This window comes from Nomascus leucogenys, chromosome 2 (assembly GCF_006542625.1).
Source record: "Nomascus leucogenys isolate Asia chromosome 2, Asia_NLE_v1, whole genome shotgun sequence".
Lineage (NCBI taxonomy): Eukaryota > Metazoa > Chordata > Mammalia > Primates > Hylobatidae > Nomascus > Nomascus leucogenys.
The window spans coordinates 53,219,513-53,245,664 of NC_044382.1; the positions used below are offsets into that span (position 1 = coordinate 53,219,513).

General features: G+C 51.1%; 1 protein-coding gene across 1 annotated transcript; it reads right to left on the reverse strand.

Moving 5' to 3' along the window:
- Window positions 1-3,784: 3,784 nt before the first annotated feature.
- Window positions 3,785-25,939, reverse strand: CES4A (carboxylesterase 4A). Its single transcript, XM_004087306.3, is given in 16 exon segments — window positions 3,785-4,513; window positions 4,797-4,866; window positions 7,355-7,427; window positions 7,653-7,781; window positions 8,779-8,932; window positions 9,309-9,389; window positions 9,958-10,098; window positions 10,627-10,665; window positions 10,820-10,924; window positions 11,006-11,038; window positions 11,041-11,112; window positions 12,703-12,856; window positions 13,169-13,302; window positions 13,375-13,516; window positions 18,653-18,854; window positions 25,882-25,939. Coding segments are annotated over 16 exon segments (1,701 nt in total). The 3' UTR covers window positions 3,785-4,399.
- Window positions 25,940-26,152: the final 213 nt, after the last annotated feature.

The window sequence follows — 26,152 nt, forward strand, 5'->3', positions numbered from 1 at the left end:
GATCCTTGTTAAAGCTCAGTAAAGCAGACTTTATTCAGGAGCATCGAAATAGGCATAGGGGCCGAGCCGTTAGCTTGTGCCTGTAATTCCAGCACTTCTGGAGGCCAAGGCGGTAGAGAGGGTCTCACTCTGTCACCCAGGCTGGAGTGCAGTGGTGTGATGATCATAGCTCACTGAAGCCTCGGCCTTCTGGGCTCAGGCGATTCTCCCACCTCAGCCTCTTGAGTAGCTGGGACTACAGGCATGTGCCACCATACCTGGCTATTTTTTTTTTTTTTTTTTTTTTGAGATGGAGTCTCACTCTGTCGCCCAGGCTGGAGTGCAGTGGTGCAATCTTGGCTCACTGCAAGCTCCGCCTCCCGGGTTCACACCATTCTCCTGCCTCAGCCTCTCCGAGTAGCTGGGACTACAGGCGCCCGCCACCACGCCCGGCTAATTTTTTGTATTTTTTAGTAGAGACGGGGTTTCACCGTGGTCTCGATCTCCTGACCTCGTGATCTGCCCGCCTCAGCCCTCCAAAGTGCTGGGATTACAAGCGTGAGCCACCGCGCCCGGCCTAATTTTTTTAATTAATATTTTTTTGTAGGGATGGAGTATTGCAGTGTTGCCCAGGTTGGTCTCAAACTCCTGGGCTCAAGCAGTCTTCTTGCCTCAGCCTCCCAAAGTGCTGGGATTACAGGCATGAGCCACCGTGTCAGGCCCAAAAATTAAAAAAAAATTAGCCAAGGCTGGTGGTGGCTATCTGTGGTCCCAGCTATTTGGGAGGCTGACGTGAGAGGATTGCTTGAGCCCAGGAGTTTGAGGCTGCAGTGAGCTGTGATCGCACCACTGCACTTCAGCCTGGGCAACAGAGGAGACCCTGTTTCCAAAAAGAAAGAAAAAAGAAAAGAAATAGGCATAGGGACTGCCACAGTGGGGTTTTGCAGTCAGGCAACTGGGGAGAGAGATTGGGCTCAACTCTGAATACAGCATGGACAAGTGAGAATTTATAGCCAAGGAGCAAGGTGGGGTCAGTGGATGGAAAAATTACTAAGAGGAAATATCAGAGATAAAGGGGGGAATTCTGGCTAAGCCCATCCAATAGGATTCTTGCTGCAGGCAGGCCAGGGTGACCAGACATCACCTTGGGGATAATAGAGGCTAAAGAACTTTTATTTTTTATATTTTTGAGGCAGAGTCTTGCTCTGTCACCCAGGCTGGAGTGCAGTGGCACAATTTCAGCTCACTGCAACCTCCTGAGTTCAAGTGATTCTCCTGCCTCAGCCTCTCAAGTAGCTGTGATTATAGGCACCCGCCACCACATCTGGTTAATTTTTGTATTTTTAGTGGAATGGGGTTTCACCATATTGGCCAGGCTGGTCTCGAACTCCTGAGCTCAAGTGGTCTGCCTGCCTCTGCCTCCCAAAGTGCTGGGATTACAGGCGTGAGCCACCGTGCCTGGCCGAGGCTAAGGAACTTAATTAGATTATGGAAGATGATCAGATATCAAAGGTGGGGGGCTCTGGTTAAACTGACTTAGCAGGAATCTTGCTAAAAAGTCAGGCCTAGCTGAAAAAGTTCAGGAAAGTCTGAGTAGAGTTTGGTCAAGGAGATAATCTTTGTCAGGGGGAGAAATCAGGCGAAACCATCAGAGGCAGTCCTGGGCTAGCTCCTGGGCTGTGCCAGCAGGTCCCAGGGTGAGTAGCCGAGGACTTCCAGGTCAGGTTGTCCCTTGTGGACACTGGAGTGAAATCAGGCTCAGTTGGAGCTGAGCTCCTGCTGCGTTCTGCACTGGCTGCCCCAGGACCACCTTCCAGGGGCTGAACTAGCAGCCCTCACTCTGGCTCCTTACTGATGAGTGGCTGTTTGGTTGCCTGGGACATCCTCCGGCTGTGCTTCCTGAGACCAGAGCTGCCACATCTCCTGTGGTAGCCACCCTCCTCAGGGATTGCTCCAGGTCTGGATGGAGGTGGCAGGGTGCCTCAGACAGGCCTGGATCCAATTCCTGCTCTGCCTCCACCAGCTCAGGCCCTTGGGCAAGGCTTTTTAATGTCTCAATGCCTCAGTTTCTTCATCTATAAAATGGGGATAATAAGATCCACGGTTGTTGTGAGGATTAATGGTTGCTTGGAAGGGGCTTCGGCCCTCTTCCACCGTCCCTTTGCTTTGGGGGTTAGATCCTGGGGTATGGGGAATTAGATGTGCCTCATCCCACAGATCTGTGCAGCTTCCATTTGCCCCAGAGACTTAGGAACCTCTGGGAATAAAGGGCCTAATCAACACTAGTTTGGGACAAAAATACTGTGGGACACTATGCCAGTGTTCATAGCAGCATTATTCACAATAGCCTAAAGGTGGAAAGAACCCAAATGCCCATCACTGGACGGATGGATAAACAAAATGTGTTATATACCTGCAATGGAATATTATCCAGCCTTAAAACGGAAGGAAATTCTGATAGATGCTACAGCATGGATGAAACTTGAAGACATCATGTGAAGTCAGATAAGCCAGACACAAAAGGACAAATACTGCCTTACTGTACTTATATCAGGCACCTGGAAGAGTCAAGTTCATAGAGACAGAAAGCAGAATAGGGGTTACTGGGGGCTAGGAAGAAGGGGTAACAGCAAGTCATTGTTGAATGGGTACAGAGTTTCAGTTTAAATGATGAAAAAGTTCTAAAGACAGAATAGTGGTGATGGTTGTGCAATGATGTGAATGTACTTAATGATATTGAACTGTACATTTAAAAATAGTTAAAATGGGCTGGGCACAGTGGCTCACACCTGTAATCCCAGCACTTTGGGAGGCCGAGGTGGGCGGTTCACGAGGTCAGGTGGGCGGTTCACGAGGTCAGGAGATCGAGACCATCCTGGCTAACATGGTGAAACCCCGTCTCTACTAAAAATACAAAAAAAAAAAAAAAAAAAAAAATTAGCCGGGTGTTGTGGCAGGCGCCTGTGGTCCCAGCTATTCGAGAGGCTGAGGCAGGAGAGTGGCGTGAACCCGGGAGGCGGAGCTCACAGTGAGCCGAGAACGCGCCACTGCACTCCAGCCTGGGCGACAGAGCAACATTCCGTCTCAAAAAAAAAAAAAAAAAAAAAACCCACAAAAAACAAAAAACAAAAATAGTTAAAATGGTAAAATTTGTCATGTGTATTTTACCACCAAAAAGCCCACAGTGGCCAGGCATGGTGGCTCATGCCTGTAATTCCAGCACTTCGGGAGGCTGAGACTGGCGGATCACCTGAGTTCAGGAGTTTGAGACCAGCCTGGCCGACGTGATGAAACCCTATCTCTACTAAGAATACAAAAATTAGCTGGGCATGGTGGCGGGCATCTGTAATCCCAGCTACTTGGGAGGCTGAGGCAGGAGAATCGCTTGAACTCGGGAGGCTGAGGCTGCAGTGAGCCGAGATTTCGTCATTGCACTCCAGCCTGGGCGACAAGAGCAAAACTCTGTCTCAAAAAAAAAAAAAAAAAAAAGACCCACCAAACAACGGAACAAAACTGTGGGACAGGCTGGGATGCACACGGGCTGCAGGAGAGGCTAGACGAATCTGGAGGTGGCACTAAGACCTAAACTGATGGACAAGTGAGCGTGGAGTGTGACTGTCCTGCTGTCCTGAGGGGTGCACTTGAGACCATGAAGGCAAAAGGCAAGTGTTTTGTACCCCAGGCAACTTTGCAGTAGCATCCTTTGACTGAGTGTAGCATCCAGGCACAACCCACTAAGGAACAGGAAGCAACACTTCCTTTCTCTCAGGGCTCAAATTGAGACACCATTCACTTCACGCACCCATTTTATAGGTGGAGAAATTCAGGTCTAATCAAGACTTCTTTATTGAAGAGACCACCCCTGTGTATAGACTTTGGAGTGGCCCTGGGGGAGATAAGTGTGGGTGGGAGAGAAGATCCCAAACTACCAAAAGTTTGCTCCATGTCACAACCTGCCCTAGGTCTCCAGGCCAATGTGAACAGACAGGGACAAGGTTGAGCAGGATGGATGGTAAATGCCAAGCTGGGTGCAGTGACAGGGGCAGTGGCAGTCTGGGTCGACCTCCCATAAGAAGGAGCCACAAGGAGACATTGAAGGGTGGGAGGATTTGAAGAAGGGAAAAAAAGAGGTTGTCCTGAGGCTGGAGAGCTGGGCACAGTGTGGTGTTGACAGGGCCTGGCCTAACTGGATGTCAACAGTGAAGTAGGGGGACATCATGGGATGTCAGGCTGGAGAGGGCGGTGCAGGTCCCACACAACAGGCAAAAGCTCTAGCTTTGGCCTGGAGGCAGCAGGGAGCTCCTGCAGTTCTAAATTGGGGTGGGTAGAACTCCTGTCCCCAGGTATGTCCATGGCTAGTCTCCCCAGGGCCTGGGTGGTGGGGCAAACCCCTCTTTGGCTCCTTCCTGCATAGCCACCTTTAGAATTGCTTCTGCTTCTCAGGTCTTTGAGACTGGTACAGGCTCATCCAAAAAGCTATCTTCTTCTTCTTGAGCTTCGTGCCCACTCTCGTAGTAAAATCTAGCTGCAGGTACTTTTATTTATTTATTTGTTTTTGAGACGGAGTCTCGCTCTGTTGCCCAGGCTGGAGTGCAGTGGCGCGATCTCGGCTCACTGCAAGCTCCGCCTCCTGGGTTCACGCCATTCTCCTGCCTCAGCCTCTCCGAGTAGCTGGGACTACAGGCGCCCACCACCACGCCCGGCTAATTTTTTTGTATTTTTAGTAGAGACGGGGTTTCATGGTGGTCTCGATCTCCTGACCTCGTGATCCGCCCGCCTCGGCCTCCCAAAGTGCTGGGATTACAAGCGTGAGCCACCGCGCCCGGCCTGTACTTTTCATCCTTGTCGTAGCGTGGCCAGTAGGGCAGATTCCCATCATTGGGGTTTCTGCCCAGAAATAAAAAAGAGAGGATTACCTGTGTTCCTTTTCATCCTTCTTCTTTCTTTCACCCTTCCCTCATTTAATTTGCCCTTGGGAATTGGGGTTCCAGAGGGCTTTACGGAGATGATACTTAGAACTTTAAGAAAGAGTAGGAAAGTGCGGCTGGGCGCGGTGGCTCACGCCTGTAATCCCAGCACTTTGGGAGGCTGAGGCGGGCGGATCACGAGGTCAGGAGATCGAGACCATCCTGGCTAACACGGTGAAACCCCGTCTCTACTAAAAATACAAAAAATTAGCTGGGCGAGGTGGCAGGCGCCTGTAGTCCCAGCTACAAGGGAGGCTGAGGCAGGAGAATGGCGTGAACCCTGGGGGGCGGAGCCTGCAGTGAGCCGAGATCACGCCACTGCACTCCAGCCTGGGTGAAAGAGCAAGACTCCGCCTCAAAAAAAAAAAAAAAAAAAAAAAAGAGTAAAGAGTAGGAAAGTGTGTATTGGGGTGGGCTTTCCAGGCAGAGCAAACAGTATGTGCCAGGTTGAGTGATATAAAAGACCTAGGCTTTTGGAGGAAGCACAAGTCAAGAGTTAGGTAAAAACAGAGTGTGTGTGTGGCCAGGCGTGGTGGCTCAGGCCTGTAATCCCAGCACTTTGGGAGGCCGAGGCGGGCGGATCACGAGGTCAGGAGATCAAGACCATCCTGCCTAACACGGTGAAACCCTGTCCCTACTAAATATACAAAAAAAAAAGCCGGGCAAGGTGGCGGGTGCCTGTAGTCCCAGCTACTCGGGAGGCTGAGGCAGGAGAATGGCGTGAACCTGGGAGGCGGAGATTGCAGTGAGCCGAGATTGCGCCACTGCACTCCAGCCTGGGTGACAGAGTGAGACTCCGTCTCAAAAACAAAAACGAAAACAAAAAAACCAGAGTGTATGTAAAAGGGATCGAAGTGGAAAGGAGATGACATAGGAAAGATTTTGAAAGGCCTTTCACGCAAGGTTGAGGGGCTGGGACTTTATCCTGGAGGCAGAGAGAAGCCATGAAGAGTTTTAAACAGGAGAGTGACTTGGTCAGATGTTATTTCAGAAAGACCCCTTGGGCTGGGTATGGTGGCTAACGCCTGTAAGACCAACACTTTGGGAGGCATAGGTGAGAAAATGGCTTGAGCCCGGGAGTTGGAGACCAGTCTGGGCAAAATAGCAAGACCTCATCTCTACAAAAAATAGAAAAATTAGGCCAGGTATGGTGGCTCACACCTGTAATCCCAGCACTTTGGGAGGCTGAGGCGGGCAGATCACAAGGTCAGGAGATCGAGACCATCCTGGCTAACATGGAGAAACCTCGTCTCTACTAAAGATACAAAAAAATTAGCCAAGCATGGTGGCAGGCGTCTGTAGTCCCAGCTACTCAGGAGGCTGAGGCAGGAGAATGGCATAAACCCAGGAAGCAGAGTTTGCAGTGAGCTGAGATTGCACCACTGCCCTCCAGCCTGGGTGACAGAGCGAGACTCCATCTCAAAAAAAAAAAAAAAAAAAAAAAAAATTAGCCGGGCATGGTGGTGTGTGCCTGTAGTCCCAGCTACTTGGGAGGCTGAAGTGGGAGGATTGCTTGAGTCTGGAAGGTCAAGGCTGCAGTGAGCTGTGACTGCACCACTACACTCTAGCCTGGACAGCAGAGTGAGACCCTGTCTCAAAAAAATTTAAAAAAAAGAAAAAGAAAGACACTTTGAGTGTCATAAGGAGGATGAATTAAAGGAGAGAGGCCGGGCACAGTGGCTCATGCCTGTAATCCCAGCACTTTTGGGAGGCCGAGGTGGGTGGATTGCTTGAGGTCAGGAATTCAAGACCAGCCTGGCCAACGTGAAACCCCATCTCTACAAAAATACAAAAATTAGCCAGGCGTGGTGGCCTGTAATCCCAGCTCCTCGGGAGGCCGAGGCAGGAGAATCGCTTGAACCTGGGAGGCAGAGATCGCAGTGAGCTGGGATTGCGCCACTGCACTCCAGTCTGGGTGACAGAGTGAGACTTTAAGAAAATAGTCACAAGGCTGGCCAAAGCTCTCTTTACATGTCGCCTGCCCCCCAGGCTGGGCCAGACACCTCCTCTATGCTCTCAAAGTGCCTTGTGCTCCCCCAGTACAGCTCTCAGCATACCAGATTGTAATTTCCTGATTTTATGTGGTGAGCTGCTGGAGGATGGGGCTCATGTCTGCAACATCCTTGAATTCTAGCTCCCAGTACTGGGGCTGGGCCCAAAAGAGTGCAGTGGTGAATGACTGTAGAATGCTTGAGTGAATGAAGAGTGTGGGTCATGGATCAAGAAGGACACATTCTAGAGACATTTAGGATCTGGTGACTGGGGAAAGCTGAGGAAGAAGGGGCACTCTGGTTGGGCCGACTGGGCAGTTCCTGTAGGACATGCTGGGGCAAATATCTGAAGCAGCTGGCCATCGGGTCCAGCACTGGGCAGGTAGAATGCCCAGATGTGCTGGGGGGCAGACTCACCCTGTGCAGGCAAAGTTGGCCCAGTATTTCATCATCCAGAGGCTAAGTGCCTTCTCCTTACCCGTGGAAAGGCCTGGGGGCAGAATGGGATGTGGGATTTCGGACAGAGCAGGGGACGCTGACCTCCCACCCTACTCCTGCTGCTTCTGCTGCTTCCGGAGCAGAAGACTTTCATTTGGGAGAGCATCACAGATTAGGAACTGGTGAGCTCCCTGTGGCCAGCCGATGGAGGGGTGGGTCTGCATCCAGAGGTGGGAGACTGGACACCCAGTAGGGGTATCAGGTGGGGTCTTTGCACCTGTGGCGAAGGGGCCCCCAGAGAGGAAGTACATCTCATCCCCATGGTCTGCCCCATCAGTGCGGGGTTTGACGATTATTCCATGAGCGTGGTGCTCAAATTCATACAGGTAGACAGGAAGGCTGGCATCTGTGAATAGGGAAACTGAGGAGGGATGCAGGAAAAGCCTCCACCTAGGCTTCTCATCCACCCCATACCTCCCACTCACCTGCATCAAGCAGGAAAAAGAGCTTTGGCTTCAGAATCAAGGGGGCAGACTTGAATCCTGTCTGCACTACTCATTCGCTGTGTGACCTAAAGCAAGTTGCTCTACCTTTCTGAATTCTATCAATAATTCTTTATCTTCAGACTGAGAATACTGAAACCTAATTCACAGGATTGTGGCCAGGATCATGGAAGCCTTCCTTTTCCCTGTTCTGAACCTTCCTTTCTTGGCCTCATATTGAAGGGTCTTTGGTGTCTGCATTTTCCAGCCCACCCTTTAACCTGTTACCTACATGTTCCCCTAGCCCCAGTCAGCCTGAACTTTCAAAGTGCCCCTAAGCCTGTCCTCTCAGCCAGGAAGCCTTCCCTGACCACCCCAGGCTTCTCCTCTGGACTGTTTGAGGTCCTGCCCTTGTTCCTAAGGAAGAACAGTTCCTCTCTTATACTTTTTTTTTTTTTTTTTTTTTTAGACAGAGTCTCGCTCTGTTGCCCAGGCTGGAGTGCAGTGGTGTGATGTCGGCTCACTGCAACCTCCCCCTCCCGGGTTCAAGCAATTCTCCCGCCTCAGCGTACTGAGTAGCTGGGACTACAGTCATGCGCCACTACACCCGGCTAATTTTTTTGTATTTTTAGTAGAGATGGGTTTTCACCATGTTGGTGAGGCTGGTCTAGAACTCCTGGCCTCAAATGATCTGCCTGCTTCGGCTTCCCAAAGTGCTGGGATTACAGGCATGAGCCACTGCGCCTGGCCCCTTCCCCTCTTATAGTTGATAGCATGCTGCCTCCTCTGTGGCATCTTAGAATCCTATACTAGCCCAGAAGTACAGAGAGGGTAGGGGAGCAGTCGATAAGCCCAGTTGGTAAACAGCACACCTGGAGAGTGGACGGGGCCAGTGTGGCCACTCTTGGGGACCCCGCATACCTCGGTGGTAGTGAGCAGTCTGCAGCGTGGCGTACACGAAAGTGGCATCTTGAACTATGTCCATCATACGGTTTCGTAGCATCTTCCAGTCATGCTCATTGACATTGTCCAGGCATTCCTCCACCACAAGTGGTACCTGCTCCTTGGTGATATTCTGGGTGGGGAGGCCACACTTACCTGAGGTCTGGGTGCCAGCTGGGCCAGAGGTGGGCCCACCAGTGACTTGGATCCATGCTCAGCCCCCCCGCCCCCGCCAGGAGATTTTGGCCTGGGAGGGGGAAAAAGGGAGCTTCCTGGGAAAGTTTCTGTCTCTGCTGATTGTAACTCCTGATTTTGCTGCGTAACTGCCCCTATGACCCTGAGCACCTTACCTATAAGCAGTCATCTGATCCCACACCAGACCCCAGACCCTCCAAGAAAGATCCTTACCCTGGCTGGGAGCCCCTTTGCAAAGAGCAGCTACTAGGTTAAAAAAAACGGGGGGGTCAGCCCTGTCCGAACTGAGCACCCCTGCCAGCTGGGTCCCTCACCAACAGGGTGCGGGTACTTCAGAGCATCTTAGTGATGGTTTCCTTTCTCATCGCCTGCCAGTTTAGCGGGAACTTCATGATCTGTTCACAAGACAAGGACCCCAGTGTGGGTCAGGCCTGAGCATTAGGAGAGATTCTGGCCAGAGCCACAAAGGCCCCAAGGGTCTTGCCCATCTAATGATGAGTTATCAGACACAGCACACAGCCCAGGAAGGGCCCGTGACTCTCTCTTGCCCCCCTGCTCCCATTCTGCTCATCACTACCACCTGGGCCAGAGCTGAAGTGGTACTGAGCGGGGGTCTATCTTGAGTTGGGGCATCTACCCTGACCCAGGAGCAAGGGAGGGCTTCAGGATTTGCAGTTGCCTAGAGGCTTGGGAATGAACATCATAACCTATCTAAACTACGATCTGAGAATTTGTGGCCCTCAAATCTCCAACAGGCCATACTTCTCCCTTCTTCCCCTCCATCATTCATGGCCAGTTTTCACTGTACAGGGACTACAGGAGGCTCCCAAACATAGGGCATCCACGGAGGGGCTACTGGCATCTGACCTGGTGCCCAGCACCGTCCAAGAGGCATCCTTCCCTGCCTCCACTGTGGTACTCACTTACGTAAGGCAAGAGCCAGTTGAACTTCTATTCACTTACATAAGGCAAGAGCCAATTGAACTCCAGGTTGTTGACACCTAGAAGGTAGGGCACAGATGAAACCTGCCCCTGGGTCAGGAGCACCAAAGGGTCATCTGGGATCACCACACCATCCACCACAGGGCTCATGGACCAGATAATCTACAAGGCAAAGGACATTTCCAGCCAGTCTCCTCAAGTATCCTCCCAGGGTCCCTGCGACCTTGGGTGCCCCTTCAGAGGCTGCTCTAGCCTAGGCTCTTTGATTGGGAAAAGGCTGGGGCTGGCATGGTGAGCCCCAGGAGGATGGGTGTTGGAGGGGAGCAGGCTAGGCAGGACCAAGTTACATGGAATTGGGATGGCCGCGGGTATCTGTATAGCTCACTCCTTCACCTCTTGAAAATCTTTGCTAAATTTCACTTCACTGAGTCCTATCCTAGCCATCCTATTTAAAAGTCCACACCTCCCAACATGTCCAACCCCTTTACCCTCTCCATTCCTTGCTATTCACTTATCACCTTCTAAGGTGGTGGACAATATATTTATTTATAGTGTTTATTCTCCTTCCCCACTGGAACATCAGCTCCACTAGGGAAGGGATCTTGGCCTGAACAATTCCCTAAGTATCCCAAGTATCTGGCAAAGTAGGTGTTAAATAAATACTCAAATTGCAGAATGTGGCCTGATTACCTCTTCAGAGTCTCTCTGGAAGTTCAGTTGGAGGAATCTCTGTGGGGGAGAGGAAGGGATCAGAGTTAAAGGAAGTCTCTCCCATGTGCTCTTGAGACAGGGTCCCTGGGGAAGTAGTTGAGGGTGGCTGGGTACCAGGATAGGAGGATGGCCTTCAGGCAGCCAGGTCAGGCAGCTGGAATGTTCTACCTACCATCTTGTTGGACACACGCATCACCTTGGCCCCTGATAGTGCCCTCAGGCAGTTTACCAGGATCTGTGTGCTGTTGTGGTTGCATCCAGCCAGGTGGGCAACCTTCTATAGAGAGAAGAAGGGATGCTCAGGGGTGCTTCCATCCTGCCCCTCCTTGCTGAGCCCTGGGGAAGGAGAGGCACCCACCTTGGCCACTTTTAGTGGGTTACGAGTGATGAAAAAAGTCTGAGTAACACGGTGCCACTCTGGGAAATGGCCCGATGGAAGAGACCCGAGGCAAGGGGTGACATCATCTGCAAGAACAGGGAGGAAGACACCCATGAGATGCCCAAGTAGGGACACCTGGGCTGTTCTGGGCTTCTGTCTGGCCATGGGCAGGCAGCCTGAGTGAAGCCAGGAAGGGCAAGTAGCTGGGAGGGAGTCAGAAGTTCTGGGGTGATGTCCGAGACCTAAAGCCAGTGGTCTTCCTGCCTCTGGTCTGTACAGTGGGCCCCAGCGGGTTCCAGAGGGGATGTGAGATTGTGGGAGGGAATCTGCTGGTGTGGAAAAGGGGTCTCTGCTTTGGGGCTAGAAATGAGGGGTAGGTGGAAGGGACCTCATGGTTTCCCCAGGTTGTTACCTGTGCTGACAGCTGTTAGGCTCTCTCCACTGCCCAAGTTTGGGGAACAAGTACATCTAGGGCCTCCCATCCTGTCCCTTGAATACCTCAGACTTCATGTGCCCCAAACCTGCTCCAGCCAATCCCTGTCTGGGTGGCATTCCTTATCCCATACCATCCCCCAGCCCCAGGGCTTTCCCTATCTTTGCTAATTACCACACGCCAGCTGCCCGAGTCCTGCCCACTTGCCCTCCTGGATCACGCTGAGCCATCCTCTGCTCTCCATCTTTCCTGCCCCTGCTTTACAGCCAGCTCCCATGATCTCTCCTAGGATATATCCTATCCCCATCCCTGCCCCTCCCAGTAGCTCTCCGAGTCTCTGCTCCTGTTTCTTGCCAACTCAGTCCCATGCAGCAGGCTGAGCCATCTCTCTAAATGCACATCTGATCGTGTCACTTTGCTGCTTAAAATCTTTCCCTGCTTTGGAGAATCGCTTGAACCCGGGAGGCGGAGGTAATGGTGAGCTGAGATCGCGCCATTGCACTCCAGCCTGGGCAACAAGAGCGAAACTCTGTCTCAAAAAAAATTTTTTTTCCCCTGCTTTTTAGTGAATTTTGGATAAAGTTGCTTAATTCTCTGGGCCTTCGTTTCTTTATCTGTAAAATGGGGACAACAGTACTTTTCTTTTTGGACTATTGAAGGAATTACATGGATGACGACACATAAGGTGCTTAGAAGAATGCCTGGCACACAGGAAGTGCTCAGCTATTGAGTGTTATTATGACTGTGGCAAGCAGGGTCCTGTGTGATGTGTTCACTTCCCAGCCATATGCCCCTCACAGGGCACCTTACATTACACCCACATTCCAGGCACATCCCAGGTCAGCAGTCACACAGGAGTCAGGGGCAAAGCCCGCCAACTCATGCCTCTGGCTCACAGGCCTGGTGTGAGGTCCTAGCCTTGTCCAGGGGGCAGATGGTGGGCTCTGTTCAGGGGATAGAGTTCTGAGGGAATGTGGAGAGGCAGGAGGTGCTGGGTAGCACCTGGATTCACTGATTACCCCAAGCCTCAGCACTACCCTTCAGTTTTCTCATCAGTGCTATCCCTCAACAGAGGAGACATCCTTGGCTGTGAGGGGCGGTACCTTGGCAGGGGCGAGGGCATTTTTGTGGCAGGCACGTTCATGTACACGCAAATCTGCACATGGCCTGTGCAGTGGAGGATACATTTGTGGGAACGCAGGAGCCTAAGTCTGTGCTGGGTCCGTCTGGACATTGCTCTCACCAGTCCTGAGATGCTCATGGCCCCCGCCGACTGGCCGAACAGGGTCACATTTCCTGGGTCTCCCCCGAAGGCTGCGATGTTCTCCTGCACCCAGCGCAGAGCCGCCATCTGGTCCAGCAGCCCCCAGTTCCCGCGCGCGTGGCTGTCGTCCGTGCTGGGCGTGTGGGGTTCACTGTCAGGGTCCCTGGCCTCGACAGTCGGGGCGCGTTGGGCTGCCCTCCTGGGCTTCCTCCACCCAGCCCAGCCTTGCCCCTCTAAGACCCAGTCCTGCGACCACACCCCCTTTCTTGGAGTTAGCTCGCCCCATCCAGACGGTATGGAGCGCCCGCCCCTTCCACCGAGCGCCAGGCCCCGCCCCCGCCTAGCGGCCCCAGCCCCCATCCCCCCAGGCCCCGCCCCTCCCTTCCCACCCAGTCCCCGCCGCTCCGGCCAGAGCTGCGGTCCCAGAGGGTCCCGGCCCCGCCACCTCAGGAAGCCGAAGATGCCAAGCCTGTGCCGCAGAAACACCAGCACCACTTTCTCGCGGGCAGCCAAGTCAGAGCCCTCGTACGAAGAAGCAGCGCCCACGATGAAGGCGCCTCCCGGGAACCAGACCATCACCTGGACGAGGAAGGCCGGGGCCTGAGCAGTGGGCGGCGGTGGGACCGCGGGCGCGGGAGGCCTGGCACTCACCGGCAGCTGGGGATCCCCGGGCGCGCGCGCCGGCGCGTACACGTTCAGGTACAGACAGTCCTTGCTGAAGCGCAGCCACTTGCACCGTTCCCGCGTGCTGACGTACGTGGAGGCCAGCTGGCCCCAGGACTCCTGCAGGCACCTGCGGGCACCAGGTAGCGGCGGCGGCCGCGGGGAGATCGTTTCAATCCAGGGTCCGCAGCGAGAGGACAGAACCCAAAGCAAAATCCAGGCAGCGTCTGTGCGCGTGCATGTGCGTGCGCATGTGCGTGCGTGTCCGTGTCCAGGGGGCCTCCGCCAGCCCTAGGGCCCAGGACTGGGAGGCAGGTTGGCCTCTCAAGAACCATCCCCTCCCTGCCCGGCGCCTCAGTCCGTGGAGAGATTCCTGCTCCTGTTGGTGCTGTCAAGGCAGGAACCAGCCTGCCCTGGGCACCTCCCTGTCTTTCATGCCCCACCCTCCCCTCAGTCTCCCTTCTGCCTCCCAAACAGCTCTGGAATATGGTCCCTCCCCTCCATCCCCATCTCTGGCGAGATATCAAGGCCATCACCGTCTCTGGTCTGGACAGTACCCCAGCCTCTTCCCACTCCTCCTATTCCTCGGCCACACTCTGGCGGACTATGTCACTCCTCTTCTTCATATCTTCCCTAATATGTACAACTATGATATATCAATAAAAACAAACAAACAAATCAACAAAAATCTTCCCTGGCTCTCCACTGCCCTCAGGATAAAGTTCAGATACCCAGAGTACCCAGGCCCTCCTTTCCATCCAGTCATCTCTGTCGCAGTCACCCTTTGCTGTAGATACATGTGGCCCCTTGCCTCCCACCTCCAAGCCCCTGGGCCTCAGTCCTCTCAAGCAAATGTCTTCTGCCCTGCCCAGCAAACTCCTATTCCTGTTTAAGGCCCAGCTCAAGTGGTGTCTCCTCTCCTGGTTACTTCCACTTCTGTGCCTCCTGATATCCTGTCTACTTTTTTTTTGAGACAGAGTCTTGCTCTGTTGCCCAGGCTGGAGTGCAGTGGCACAATCTTGGCTCACTGCTACCTCTGCCTCTAGGTTCAAGCAATTCTCCTACCTCAATCTCCCTAGTAGCTGGGACTACAGGCACGCGCCATCACGCCCAGCTAATTTTTGTATTTTTAGTAGAGTCGGGGTTTCACCATGTTGGCCAGGCTGGTCTCGACCTCCTGGCCTTAAGTGATCTGCCCACCTCGGCCTCCCAAAGTGCTGGGATTATAGGCATGAGCCACCATGCCTGGCCTCCTGTCCGCTGTTGACCATGTCCTGGTTGGAGTTATTTCAGTTGGCTGTTTTTCTCCCCAAGTGACCATGCACTTCCCAAGGGCAGGAATGGAGGTAGATTCATCTGAGTACTGGCACCCAGCCCAATGCCTTATACTGTGTGGATATTTGGGGTATTTTTGTAGCATGAGCTCTCCAGCCATCTCACCTTTTCTCCCTGCTGGCCCAACCCCTAGGTGGCTATTCTCATAACAGCTGGGCCTGGACCATGTGACTGGGCGCAGGACATCCTGTTTGCCTCGCCTGTTCCTCTGCTCCCTTCTGCTCTTGTCCTAGCCTAGCCTGTTCCCAGAGCATCACCTGCTCCCTTTCACCAGTCCTTCCCTACAGCATTCCAACACTCCTCTGGCAGCAGCTAATGTGGTATTAGAATGCTGTCTAGTAAGCCACGTCTAGCATCTCACCAGGAAAGCCAGGGCTCTGATAGCCGGGAACTGGGATTATGAACAGCCAAGGCTTCTGTGCCCATCCCACCACCAGAGCCATCCTGCCATGGTCACCAGTGACATCCATCTTGCTAAATCTCTGTCATTATCTTACTTGCCCTGACAGCCCTCAACATGGTTGACCACATTATATTCCCCTTTGCTCCGTCTCCTTCTCTCTTTCTTTTTGTTTGAGACAGAGTCTCGCTCTGTCAGCCAGGCTGGAGTGCAGTGGCACGATCTTGGCTCACTACAACCTCCACCTCCTGGGTTCAGGTGGGAGATATCAGCTCACTACCTCAGCCTCCTGAGTGGCTGGGATTACAGGCACATGCCACAACACCTAGCTAATTTTTGTATTTTTAGAAGAGACAGGGTTTCGCTATGTTGGTCAGGCTGGTCTCGAACTCCTGACCTCATGATCCATCTGCCTCGTCCTCCCAAAGTGCTGGGATTACAGGTGTGAGCCACCGTACCTGGCCTCCTCTCTTTCTTTAGAGACAGGGTCACCCAGGCAGCAATGCAGTGATATGATCATAGTTCACTGCAGCCTTGACCTCCTGGGCTCAAGTGATCCTTAACCTCCCAAGTATCTAGGACTACAAGCACGCACCATCACACTGGATAATTTTTAAATTTTTTGTAGAGACAGGGTCTCACTATGTTGCCCAGGTTGGTCTGGAACTCCTAGCCTCAAGGGATCCTCCCACCTCAGCCTCCCAAGGTGTTGGGATTACAGGTGAGAGCCACCGCGCCCGGCCAGATTATCTTTCTCGAACAGCTTTCCTTCTCTGGGCTTCTGTAACACCCCGCACTCCTGATTTTCCTGCCACCTCATTGGTGGTTCCTCCTTCTCTCCAGTCCTAAGCATGAGAGTGCCCAGTCCTCAACCCTCAGTTGTTGTTTTTTTTCTGACCATCCTTTCTCCCATTATCCAGGCGCAGGGGCTTCACACCACTGATGTGCTGATGATCAGTTTGCCTTCTGTCTCCTCTCTCCAGCCACCTTACCGCCCCTCCACATGGAACATCTGTCAGCACGTCAAATTTAACAGGCCCCAAAAGGAACTCTGTCTGTGTGTATGTGTGTGCGTGTGTGTTAGATAGGGTCTCACTCTGTCTCTCAGGCTAAGTGTGAGTGGCATGATCACAGCTCACTGCAGCCTCAACCTCCCAAGCCCAAGCGATCCTCTTACCACAGCCGCCCAAGTAGCTAGGACCACGGCACTGCGCCCAGCTAATTTTTTAAATTTCTTGTAGAGACAGGGTCTCACTACGTTGCTCAAGCTGGTCTCAAACTCTTGAACTCAAGTGATTTTCCTGCCTTGGCCTCCCAAAGTGCTGGGATTACAGGCATGAGCCACTGCTCCTGGCTCAAAATGAATTCCTATTTTGCCCAAACTTGCTCTTGCTCCAGTTTTCCTCATTTTGATAAATGGTACCCCTATTTCCTTGTCTGCTGTGGCCAAAAACTAGTCATTAGCAGTGATTCCTCTTCTTTCCTTGTGGCTTATATCCAGTTCTCCAGCAAATCCTGTCAATTTTACTTTCAAAATAAATTTGGAGTCTGATACCTTCCTTCCACCTCTCCTGTAACTACCCAGGCAGAAACTATTATCTTTGACACATCCTCCTCTCCCGCTGCCCACCCCAACCACCACCCCATGGGCTATTCTGAGCAATCCACAGATTCTTACACTTGACACTCCGTTTCCAAACAGCCATTGTTCTGATAGCTCATGGTCAGTTTCTGACAACTGATGCCCAGACTTCTATACAGTGAACACCCTAACCTCTAAATCTCTGATCTCCAGGGTTCTAACAGTGGCCATCCCATGTTCTGTCACCTGATCTTTGGGATTCTAAATAAGTCACAGAATGTTCAGGATAACTGGGATCTTTTTTTTTTTTTTTTTTTTTTGAGACGGAGTCTCGCTCTGTCGCCCAGGCTGGAGTGCAGTGGCGCGATCTCGGCTCACTGCAAGCTCCGCCTCCCGGGTTCACACCATTCTCCTCCCTCAGCCTCCAGAGTAGCCGGGACTACAGGCACCCGCCACCACGCCTGGCTAATTTTTTTGTGTTTTTAGTAGAGACGGGGTTTCACCGTGTTAGCCAGGATGGTCTCAATCTCCTGACCTTGTGATCTGCCCGTCTTGGCCTCCCAAAGTGCTGGGATTACAGGCGTGAGCCACCGCGCCCGGCCGATAACTGGGATCTTATCAGTGACAGCCAATATTCTGACAATGAACACCCTGGTATTTTAGTAACTGCTGGTTGTGTTCTAACAGTGGACAACCTGCTTTTTTTTTTTTTTTTTTTTTGAGACAGGGTCTCACTCTGTGGCCCAGGCTGGAGAGTGCAGTCAGTGGTGCACTCATGGCTTACTACAACCGTGACCGCTTGGGCTTTGATCAAGTGATCCTCCCACCTCAGTCTTTAGAGTAACTGGGACCACAGGTGCTCACCACCACCCCCAGCTATTTTTTAAAATTTTCTGTAGATATGGGGTCTTGCCATGCTGCCCAGGCTGGTTTTGAACTCCTGGGTTCAAGCAGTTCTCCTGCCTTGACCTACCAAAATTCTGGGATTACAAGTGTGAGCCACTGTGCCCAGCCAACAACCTGTTTTTAACAGCTAGACACCTGGGGTGGTCTTTGTATCTTTTTATATCAGCTGATACCCAGGTTCTCAGACATTATTCTAAACCCTGTGCTTTAACCAACTGATGCTGAGCATTGTTAATGATTGCCACAGAATGTTCTGGACAGTGGATTACTCAATAGTCTGAATAAACAGTAAATACACTTGTTCTGGGTAAATCGCCAAGCCCAGTGCTTCAAAGGGCAGTCATTGTTCCAATTATGCTTCTGTGACTCAGGGCTCAGCCCCCAGAGAGAAGGAAGAGCTCAGGACTGGGTCAGGGGGGTGATGTGAGAGTGAACACTGCCCCTCAGACACATTTAGGAAAACGCAGCTCCCCAGCAGGTGCTGGAGCACGGTCAGTGACAGCCTCCCCCTCGCCTGGAGCTCTCCTCTAAGAAACCAACAACAAGGCTAGGCGCGGTGGCTCATGCCTGTAATCTCAGCACTTTGGGAGGCCAAGGCAGGTGGATCACGAGGTCAAGAGATCGAGACCATCCTGGCCAACGTAATGAAACCCTGTCTCTACTAAGAATACAAAAATTAGCTGTGCGTGGTGGCACTCACATGTAGTCCCAGGTACTCGGAGGCTGAGGCAGGAGACTCGCTTGAACCCAGGAGGCAGAGGTTGCAGTGAGCCGAGATCATGCCACTGCACTCCAGCCTGGCGACAGAGCAAGACTCCATCTAAAAAAACAAAAACAAAAACCAACAACAGCATTGTCAGTGACTTAAACACCATCGGGACCAGTTTGCTCATGATATGGGTCTGAAAACTGAGGCCCAGAATGGGCCCCAGGCCTGCCTGTGATCACACAGTGAGTTCTTCTCGGTGAGCTGTGCAAAGCCCCACCCAGATGCAGGCATAGGCCCACTGCCCCCTCCCAGTGGACAGGGCTCTGACTCTTACGCAGGCGGGTAGGTGGTAGCATCTCTGATTCCTTTCCAGGGCTTTGGGGGTTCTGGAGGTGCAAACCTGAGGACACCTAGAGGAGGTCTGGAGAAGGGGACTCCTAAAAAGACTTGGATGGGTGTCTTCTCCACATGCATCTGTTTTCCTTGCAGGGTTCCATATTTGGTGACCACTTGAGGCTTCTTGGTGTGCAAGGCACCTGGGAAGAGAAGGGAAAAGGGTCACCCCTCCGCAGCCACTCAGCCACAAATGGGACCCTGGCCCATCTGTCATGGGAAGCAGTGGCTGCTTTTCATAACAATTGATCATAACCATTGTGTGTCTGTCCACTGTTTCTTGTGCTTCTCTCAGAATTTTTTCTCTCCTTTAACGTTTCGTTTATTTATTTATTTATATTTATTTATTTATTTATTTTTTGAGATGGAGTTTTGCTCTGTCGCCCAGGCTGGAGTGCAGTGGCGCGATCTTGGCTCACTGCAAGCTCCGCCTCCCAGGTTCATGCCATTCTCCTGCCTCAACCTCCAGAGCAGCTGGGACCACAGGTGCCCACCACCACACCCAGCTGATTTTTTGTATTTTTAGTAGAGGCGGTATTTCATCATGCTAGCCAGGATGGTCTCGATCTCCTGACCTCGTGATCTGCCCGCCTCGGCCTCCCAAAGTGCTAGGATTACAGATGTGAGCCACCACGCCCGGCCCTCATTTATTTATTTATTTATTTTTTTAGACGGGGTCTTGCTCTATCGCGCAGGCTGGAGTGCAATAGCCCAATCTTGGCTCACTGCAACCTCCACCTTCCAGGTTCAAGTGATTCTCCTGCTTCAGCCTCCTGAGTAGCTGGGACTACAGGCACACAGCACCACGCCTGGCTAATTTTTTTTTTTTTTGAGACAGAGTTTCGCTGTTTTTGCCCAGGCTGGAGTGCAATGGCGCGATCTCGGCTCACCGCAACCTCCGCCTCCCGGGTTCAAGCCATTCTCCTGCCTCAGCCTCCCGAGTAGCTGGAATTATAGGCATGCACCACCACGCCTCGCTGATTTTGTATTTTTAGTAGAGACAGGGTTTCACCGTACTAGCCAGGATGGTCTCGATCTCTTGACCTCGTGATCCGCCCGCCTTGGCCTTCCAAAGTGCTGGGATTACAGGCGTGAGCCACTGTGCCCGACCTCATTTAACATTTCAAATCCCTGTTGGTAAGCACATAAAAGTTCATGTCGGCTGGGCGCATTGGCTCACGCCTGTAATCCCAGCACTTCAGGAGGCCAAGGCGGGTGGATCACGAGGTCAGGAATGGTGAAACCCCGTCTCTACTAAAAATACAAAAATTGGCTGGGCGTGATGGCACACACCTGTCTGTAATCCCAGCTACTCAGGAGGCTGAGGCAGGAGAATTGCTTGAACCTGGGAGGCGGAGGCTGCAGTGAGCCGAGATCACGCCACTGCACTCCAGCCTGGGCAAGAAAGTGAGACTCCGCCTCAAAAATAAATAAATAAATAAATAAAATAAATAAATAAATAAAAATTTATGTCTATTATATGGGCTATTTCTCTGCGTCATTTAATGGCAATAAATGCATTATTCATTTTGATTTCTGTTTGTCTGATATTAATATAGCTACACCTCTGTCCTTTTTTTGAGACGGCGTCTTGCTCTGTTGCCCAGGTTGGAGTGCAGTGGCACGATTTCAGCTCACTGCAAGGTCCACCTCCCAGGTTCATGCCATTCTCCTGCCTCAGCCTCCTGAGTAGCTGGGACTACAGGCACCCGCCACCATGCCCGGCTAATTTTTTGTATTTTTAGTAGAGACAGGGTTTCACCATGTTAGCCAGAATGGTCTTCATCTCCTGAACTTGTGATCCGCCTGCCTCGGCCTCCCAAAGTGCTGGGATTACAGGCATGAGCCACCATGCCCGGCCTATAACTCTGTTCTTGTTGTTAACATTAGCCCAGCATGTTTCTGGGAAGAAATCACACACGCATATATGCATTCTTACTCATATGCATACTCGCATCTAATACTCACATGTACATGCTAATTTATGATATAGGTACATGTGAGCACAGCTCATCTACAAAGGAACATGCAGAAAAAGGCCAGGCGCAGTGGCTCACGCCTATAATCCCAGCACTTTGGGAGGCCGAGGTGGGCAGATCACTTGAGGTCAGGAGTTCGAGACCAGCCTGGCCAACATAGTGAAACCCCTGTCTCTACTAAAAATACAAAAGTTAGCCAGGCGTGGTGGCGGGCGCCTGTAATCCCAGCTACTCGGGAGGCTGAGGCAGGAGAATCGCTTGAACCCGGGAGGCGGAGGTTGCAGTGAGCCGAGATTGTGCCACTGCACTCCAGCCTGGGTGACAAAGCGAGACTCCGTCTTAAAACAGACAAACAAACACTCCAAGAAACATGCAGAAACAGAAGAGTAAAATGCATGTCCATATACATACATACATATGCATGCAAGTGCAGTTGTAGATAGGTGACAACAAATCTGTCTACCGCATACTTATTACGCACACACACAAGCACACATACACAGTGCAAGCAAACTTACACCATAGCCAGCTCTTGGCATAGATATGAAATAGGCCAAGTTGAATCCAACTTCCCGTGGATACTCTTTTCTTCCTCTTCCAGGCTGTCATCCTGCCCCACTCCTATTGCCAAGAGTTGTTGAAGCCTCACATCCACTGTCCCTTCCTGAAGTGCCCTTGTCTATTTCTTCCCCCTCCTCCTTTTATCAAAACTGTACTGGGCTGGGCGCGGTGGCTCACACCTATAATCCCAGCACTTTGGAAGGCCGAGGCGGGTGGATCACCTGAGGTCAGGAGTTCAAGACCAGTCTGGCCAACATGGTGAAACCCCATCTCTACTAAAATAATAATAATAATAATAATAATAATAATAAGCCAGGCACAGTGGCACAAGCCTGTAATCCCAGCTACTCAGGAAGCTGGGACAGGAGAATCTCTTGAACCCGGGAGGAGGAGGTTGCGACGAGCAGAGATCACTCTGTACTCCAGCCTGGGCAACAGAACAAGACTCCATCTCAAAACAAACAAACAAAAAACCAAACAACAAACAACAAAAATCCAAACTGAATTGTTCTGTGCTCCGGTCCTATGGAGCTCATTCTGTAAAGTGACAGAAAGCAGACCTGATCCAAATAATTAGTGAACCTGGCTGTGCATCAGAATCACCTGGAGGATCATTGCAAAAATATGTATTCCTTGGCCCCACCCCACACTCTCTGATGAGAATCTCAGGGTTGCAAGCCTCCCCAGATTTTGATGCAAATGGTTTTTGGAATAGGATTTGGAATTGATGCAATAGAGCACACCTTCACACTCCCAGCTGCAGGTGGCCAAAAATGCCTCTCTGCCCACGCTCCCAGGTCTCTACAGGTCTCACATAAGCAATATCTGGGCACAAAGAAGTGACTGCAATGGAGACCCTTCAAGCATGGAGGCAGGCCAGCAGGGGTAAGGGCCAGCTCAAATCTCCCGTTTGTGCAGCCTTTGCAGTTTACAAAGCTCTTTCACATGGGCTTCCCCACTGGCCTTGGGAGGAGCTGGGGGAGGCCTAAAGACCCAGAGAGGGGCCGTGACCAGCCTGCGGTCTCATAGGACACAGCCAGGAGGCCAAGGTCTAACCCATTACCTGGATTGGCCCTGAATCCAGGGTCCACCACTATTGGCTATTGGTGGAATAGCCAATAGCTATCATTTACTGGGCCTTCATTATAGCCTGGCACTGTGCCAAACATCTTAAATGATCTCATTTTTTTCTTTTTATTTTTTGTAGAGACAGGGTCTCACTTTGTTACCCAGGCTGGTCTTGAACTCTTGGCCTCAAGTGACCCTCCCACTCTGGCCTCCCAAGGTGCTGGGAGTACAGGCATGCATGAGCCACTGCGCCCAGCCTCACCTCATTTTTCTGAAAACCTTATAGGGCAAATGTTATTGTTATAAAACTATACAAATGCGGAAGCCGAAGCTCAAAGGGGTTATATAAGTTGGCCGAGGTCACACAGAAAAGTATCTTACATCAGAGCAGTGCCTTAAACCATGTTTTTCTGTTGGCTCCCCAGCCTCCAAGGGGCACCCAGCCATGTAGCAGAGTTCTCTAGACCCCTGAGCAGGAGCTGCCATGGAGTGGTCCCCATCCCAGCTCTGCTACCCAGAGGCAGCATGTAAGCACCTATGAAAACAATATTCCACCTTACTGGTGGTCATAAAGTGCTAACTAAAACCAGGAGTTACAACTTAGACCTAATAAATTTAAAAGTGATGGCATCTAATTCTGGTGAAGATACAGTGAAAAGGACATTCACATACACTGTTGGTGGAGGATAAACTGATACAATGCCTTGGGAAAATAATTTGGCAAAATGTATAAAAAGCCATGAAAAGTTCACATGCCAGCCGGTGTGGTGGCTCAAGCCTGTAATCCCAGCACTTTGGGAGGTCAAGGCAGGTGGATCACTGGAGGTCAGGAGTTCGAGACCAGCCTGGCCAACATGGTGAAACCCTGTCTCTACTAAAAATACAAAAATTAGCTGGGCGTGGTGGTGCGTGCCTATAATCCCAGCTACTCGGGAGGCTGAGATAGGAGAATCGCTTGAACCCAAGAGGTGGAGGTTTCAGTGAGCCAGGATCACATCACTGTGCTCCAGCCTGGGAGACAGAGTGAGACTCCATCTCAAAAACAAAACAACAACCAAAAAAAAAAAAAAGAAAGAAAGAAAAGAAAAGTTCATATGCCTTCACTCAGTAATTCCACTTCTGGGTCTCTCCCCTGTGAAAATAGTCAGAAACACATGAAAACAAAGACCTTTCTGAACTAAATTTATCTATGCCATAGTGAATACTGGAAGCATCATTTATATCTGGGGACCAAGCAAGGCCAATATAACAATAGACTCAAACTTTAAACTGCTTTTGATAATAACTTAAATTAAAAAAAAAAGAGCCAGGCGCGGTGGCTCACGCCTGTAATCCCAGCACTTTGGGAGGCCGAGGTGGGCGGATCACGAGGTCAGGAGATCAAGACCATCCTGGCTAACACAGTGAAACCCCCGTCTCTACTAAAAATACAAAAAATTAGCCGGGCAAGGTGGCGGGCACCTGTAGTCCCAGCTACTCAGGAGGCTGAGGCAGGAGAATGGCGTGAACCCCGGGGGCGGAGCCTGCAGTGAGCCGAGATCACGCCACTGCACTCCAGCCTGGGCGACAGCGAGACTCCGTCTCAAAAAAAAAAAAAAAAAGAAAAGAAAAAAAGAAAAACCCCAGAGTATAAAATTGTGTTTATTCATTCATTCTTTCTTTTCTTGTCTTTCCTTTTTTTGTTGTTTTTTTGAGACAAGGTCTCCCTCTGTTGCCCAGGCTGGAAGGCAGTGGCATGATCATAGCTCACTGCAGCCTCCACCTCCCAAACTCAAGTGAGCCTCTCACTTCAGCCTCTCGAGTAGTTGGGACTGCAGGCATGCACCACACCATGCTTGGCTAATTTTTAAATTTTTTGTTCAGATGGGCTCTAGTTATGTTGCCCAGGCTGGTCTTGAACTCCTGAGCTTAAGCAATCCTCCCACCTCAGACTCCCAAAATGCTGGGATTATAGGCATAAGCCACCACATTTGGCTTAAAATTGTGTACATTCTAATAGTACAGCTATAGATAAATACACAATGAAAAGGTGAAAAGAGGCTGGGCACGGTGGCTCATGCCTGTAGTCCCAGCACTTTGGGAGGCCGAGGCAGGTGGATCATCTCAGGTCAGGATTTTGAGACCTGCCTGGCCAGCATGGCGAAACCCCATCTCCACTAAAAAAATACAAAAATTAGCTGGGCTTGTGGTGTACATCTGTAGTCCCAGCTACTTGGGAGGCTGAGGTGGGGAAAATTGCTTGAAACCGGGAGGTGGAGGTTGCAGTGAGCGGAGATGGCACCATTGCACACCAGCCTGGGTGACAGGGCGAGACTCTGTCTCAAAAAAAAAAAAAAAAAAAAAAGGATGAAAAGAAAATACACCACAATGTTAAAAGCGGAGTAAGCAAAGTTTCCTTCAAATTTAAAAAAATGGATATGTGTATATACAGGCAAAATTTATTTATGATAGAGGTCAGACTAGTGGTAACTTTGAGTATTGACTGAGAAGGAGTACATGGGATGCTGGAGATGGTTTTTTTTTTTTTTTTTTTTTGAGATAGAGTTTCGCTCTTGTTGCCCAGGCTGGAGTGCAATGGCACGATCTCGGCTCACTGCCACCTCCGCCTCCCAGGTTCAAGCGATTCTCCTGCCTCAGCCTCCTGAGTAGCTGGGATTACAGGCATGTGCCACCATGCCCGGCTAATTTTGTATTTTTAGTAGAGACGGGGTTTCTCCATGTTGGTTACGCTGGTCTCAAACTCCTGACCTCAGGTGATCTGCCTGCTTCGGCCTCCCAAAGTGCTGAGATTACAGGTGTATCCCTGTAAGTTAAAAAAGCTTTTTTAAAAAAAGGTTTTTAAAAATAGAGACAGAGTCTATTTACCCAGGCTATGTCTCACTATTTGCCCAGGCTGGTCTCAAACTCCTGGGCTCAAGTACTCCTCCCACCTCAGCCTCTCAAAGTGCTGGAATTACAGGCATGAGCTACCATGCCTAACCCACTGGAAATGTTCTAAATCTTGATCTGGATAATGGTCATCATATATATATATATATAATTAATATAATAGATATAATTATACAGTGAAGATGTGTGCATCTTGCTGTATACATCTTATACCTCAGTAAACTTTTGTTAATGTATTAGATCGTTTTCACAGTAAAAAGTGTAGTACTCATTTTAAAAAGAAAGATATTAGGGAGAAATTTGAAGGTGGTAAAGAGGTTCATGTAGCAGAGAGTGGGCAGAGACAGGCCTCCTGCTTAGGAGAGGGAAAGAAGGATGGAAGGAAGGAAAAAGGTGAGAAGGAAGGAAAGATGTGGCCATGTTCTTGGACCCCTTCACTGGTGCCTGGAGGCAGGAAATGCAGAGAAGCCCTGAGGTTCAGAGAGGCTAAAGGACTTGTCCAGACTACCAGCTGGTAGATGGTTTAGTGTCCTGAAACCCTACCCTCCATTTGCCCAGGCCTTGTCTAAGTGCTCCTGCCCTGCTGTCCCCAGGAGAGGTTGAACTGGGGCCTGTCCCTGCATCCCTTGTGCCCGTCTTGCCTGACACCCTCGGGAAGGGGTGGGGGTCTTACCCAAGGCCGTCTGCGCCATCAGGCAGAGGGTGAGGCTCCAGCACAGAATCCACCTCATGTTCCAGCCAGCTCCTGCTGTGGGCAGGAGTGATGGCAACACTGTGGATGGCATGGTAGCCGTGTCTACAGTGTGTGAGCACACTTTTATCTGCTCTTAATCCCTGCCAGCAAGTACTGGGGTGGGAGGAATTGTAACCAGCTTCTGACCAGCCCACAGCCTTGTCTCTGCCTTGGGCAACAGGTCACGCTAGCTGATCTTGGCTCTTCAGAC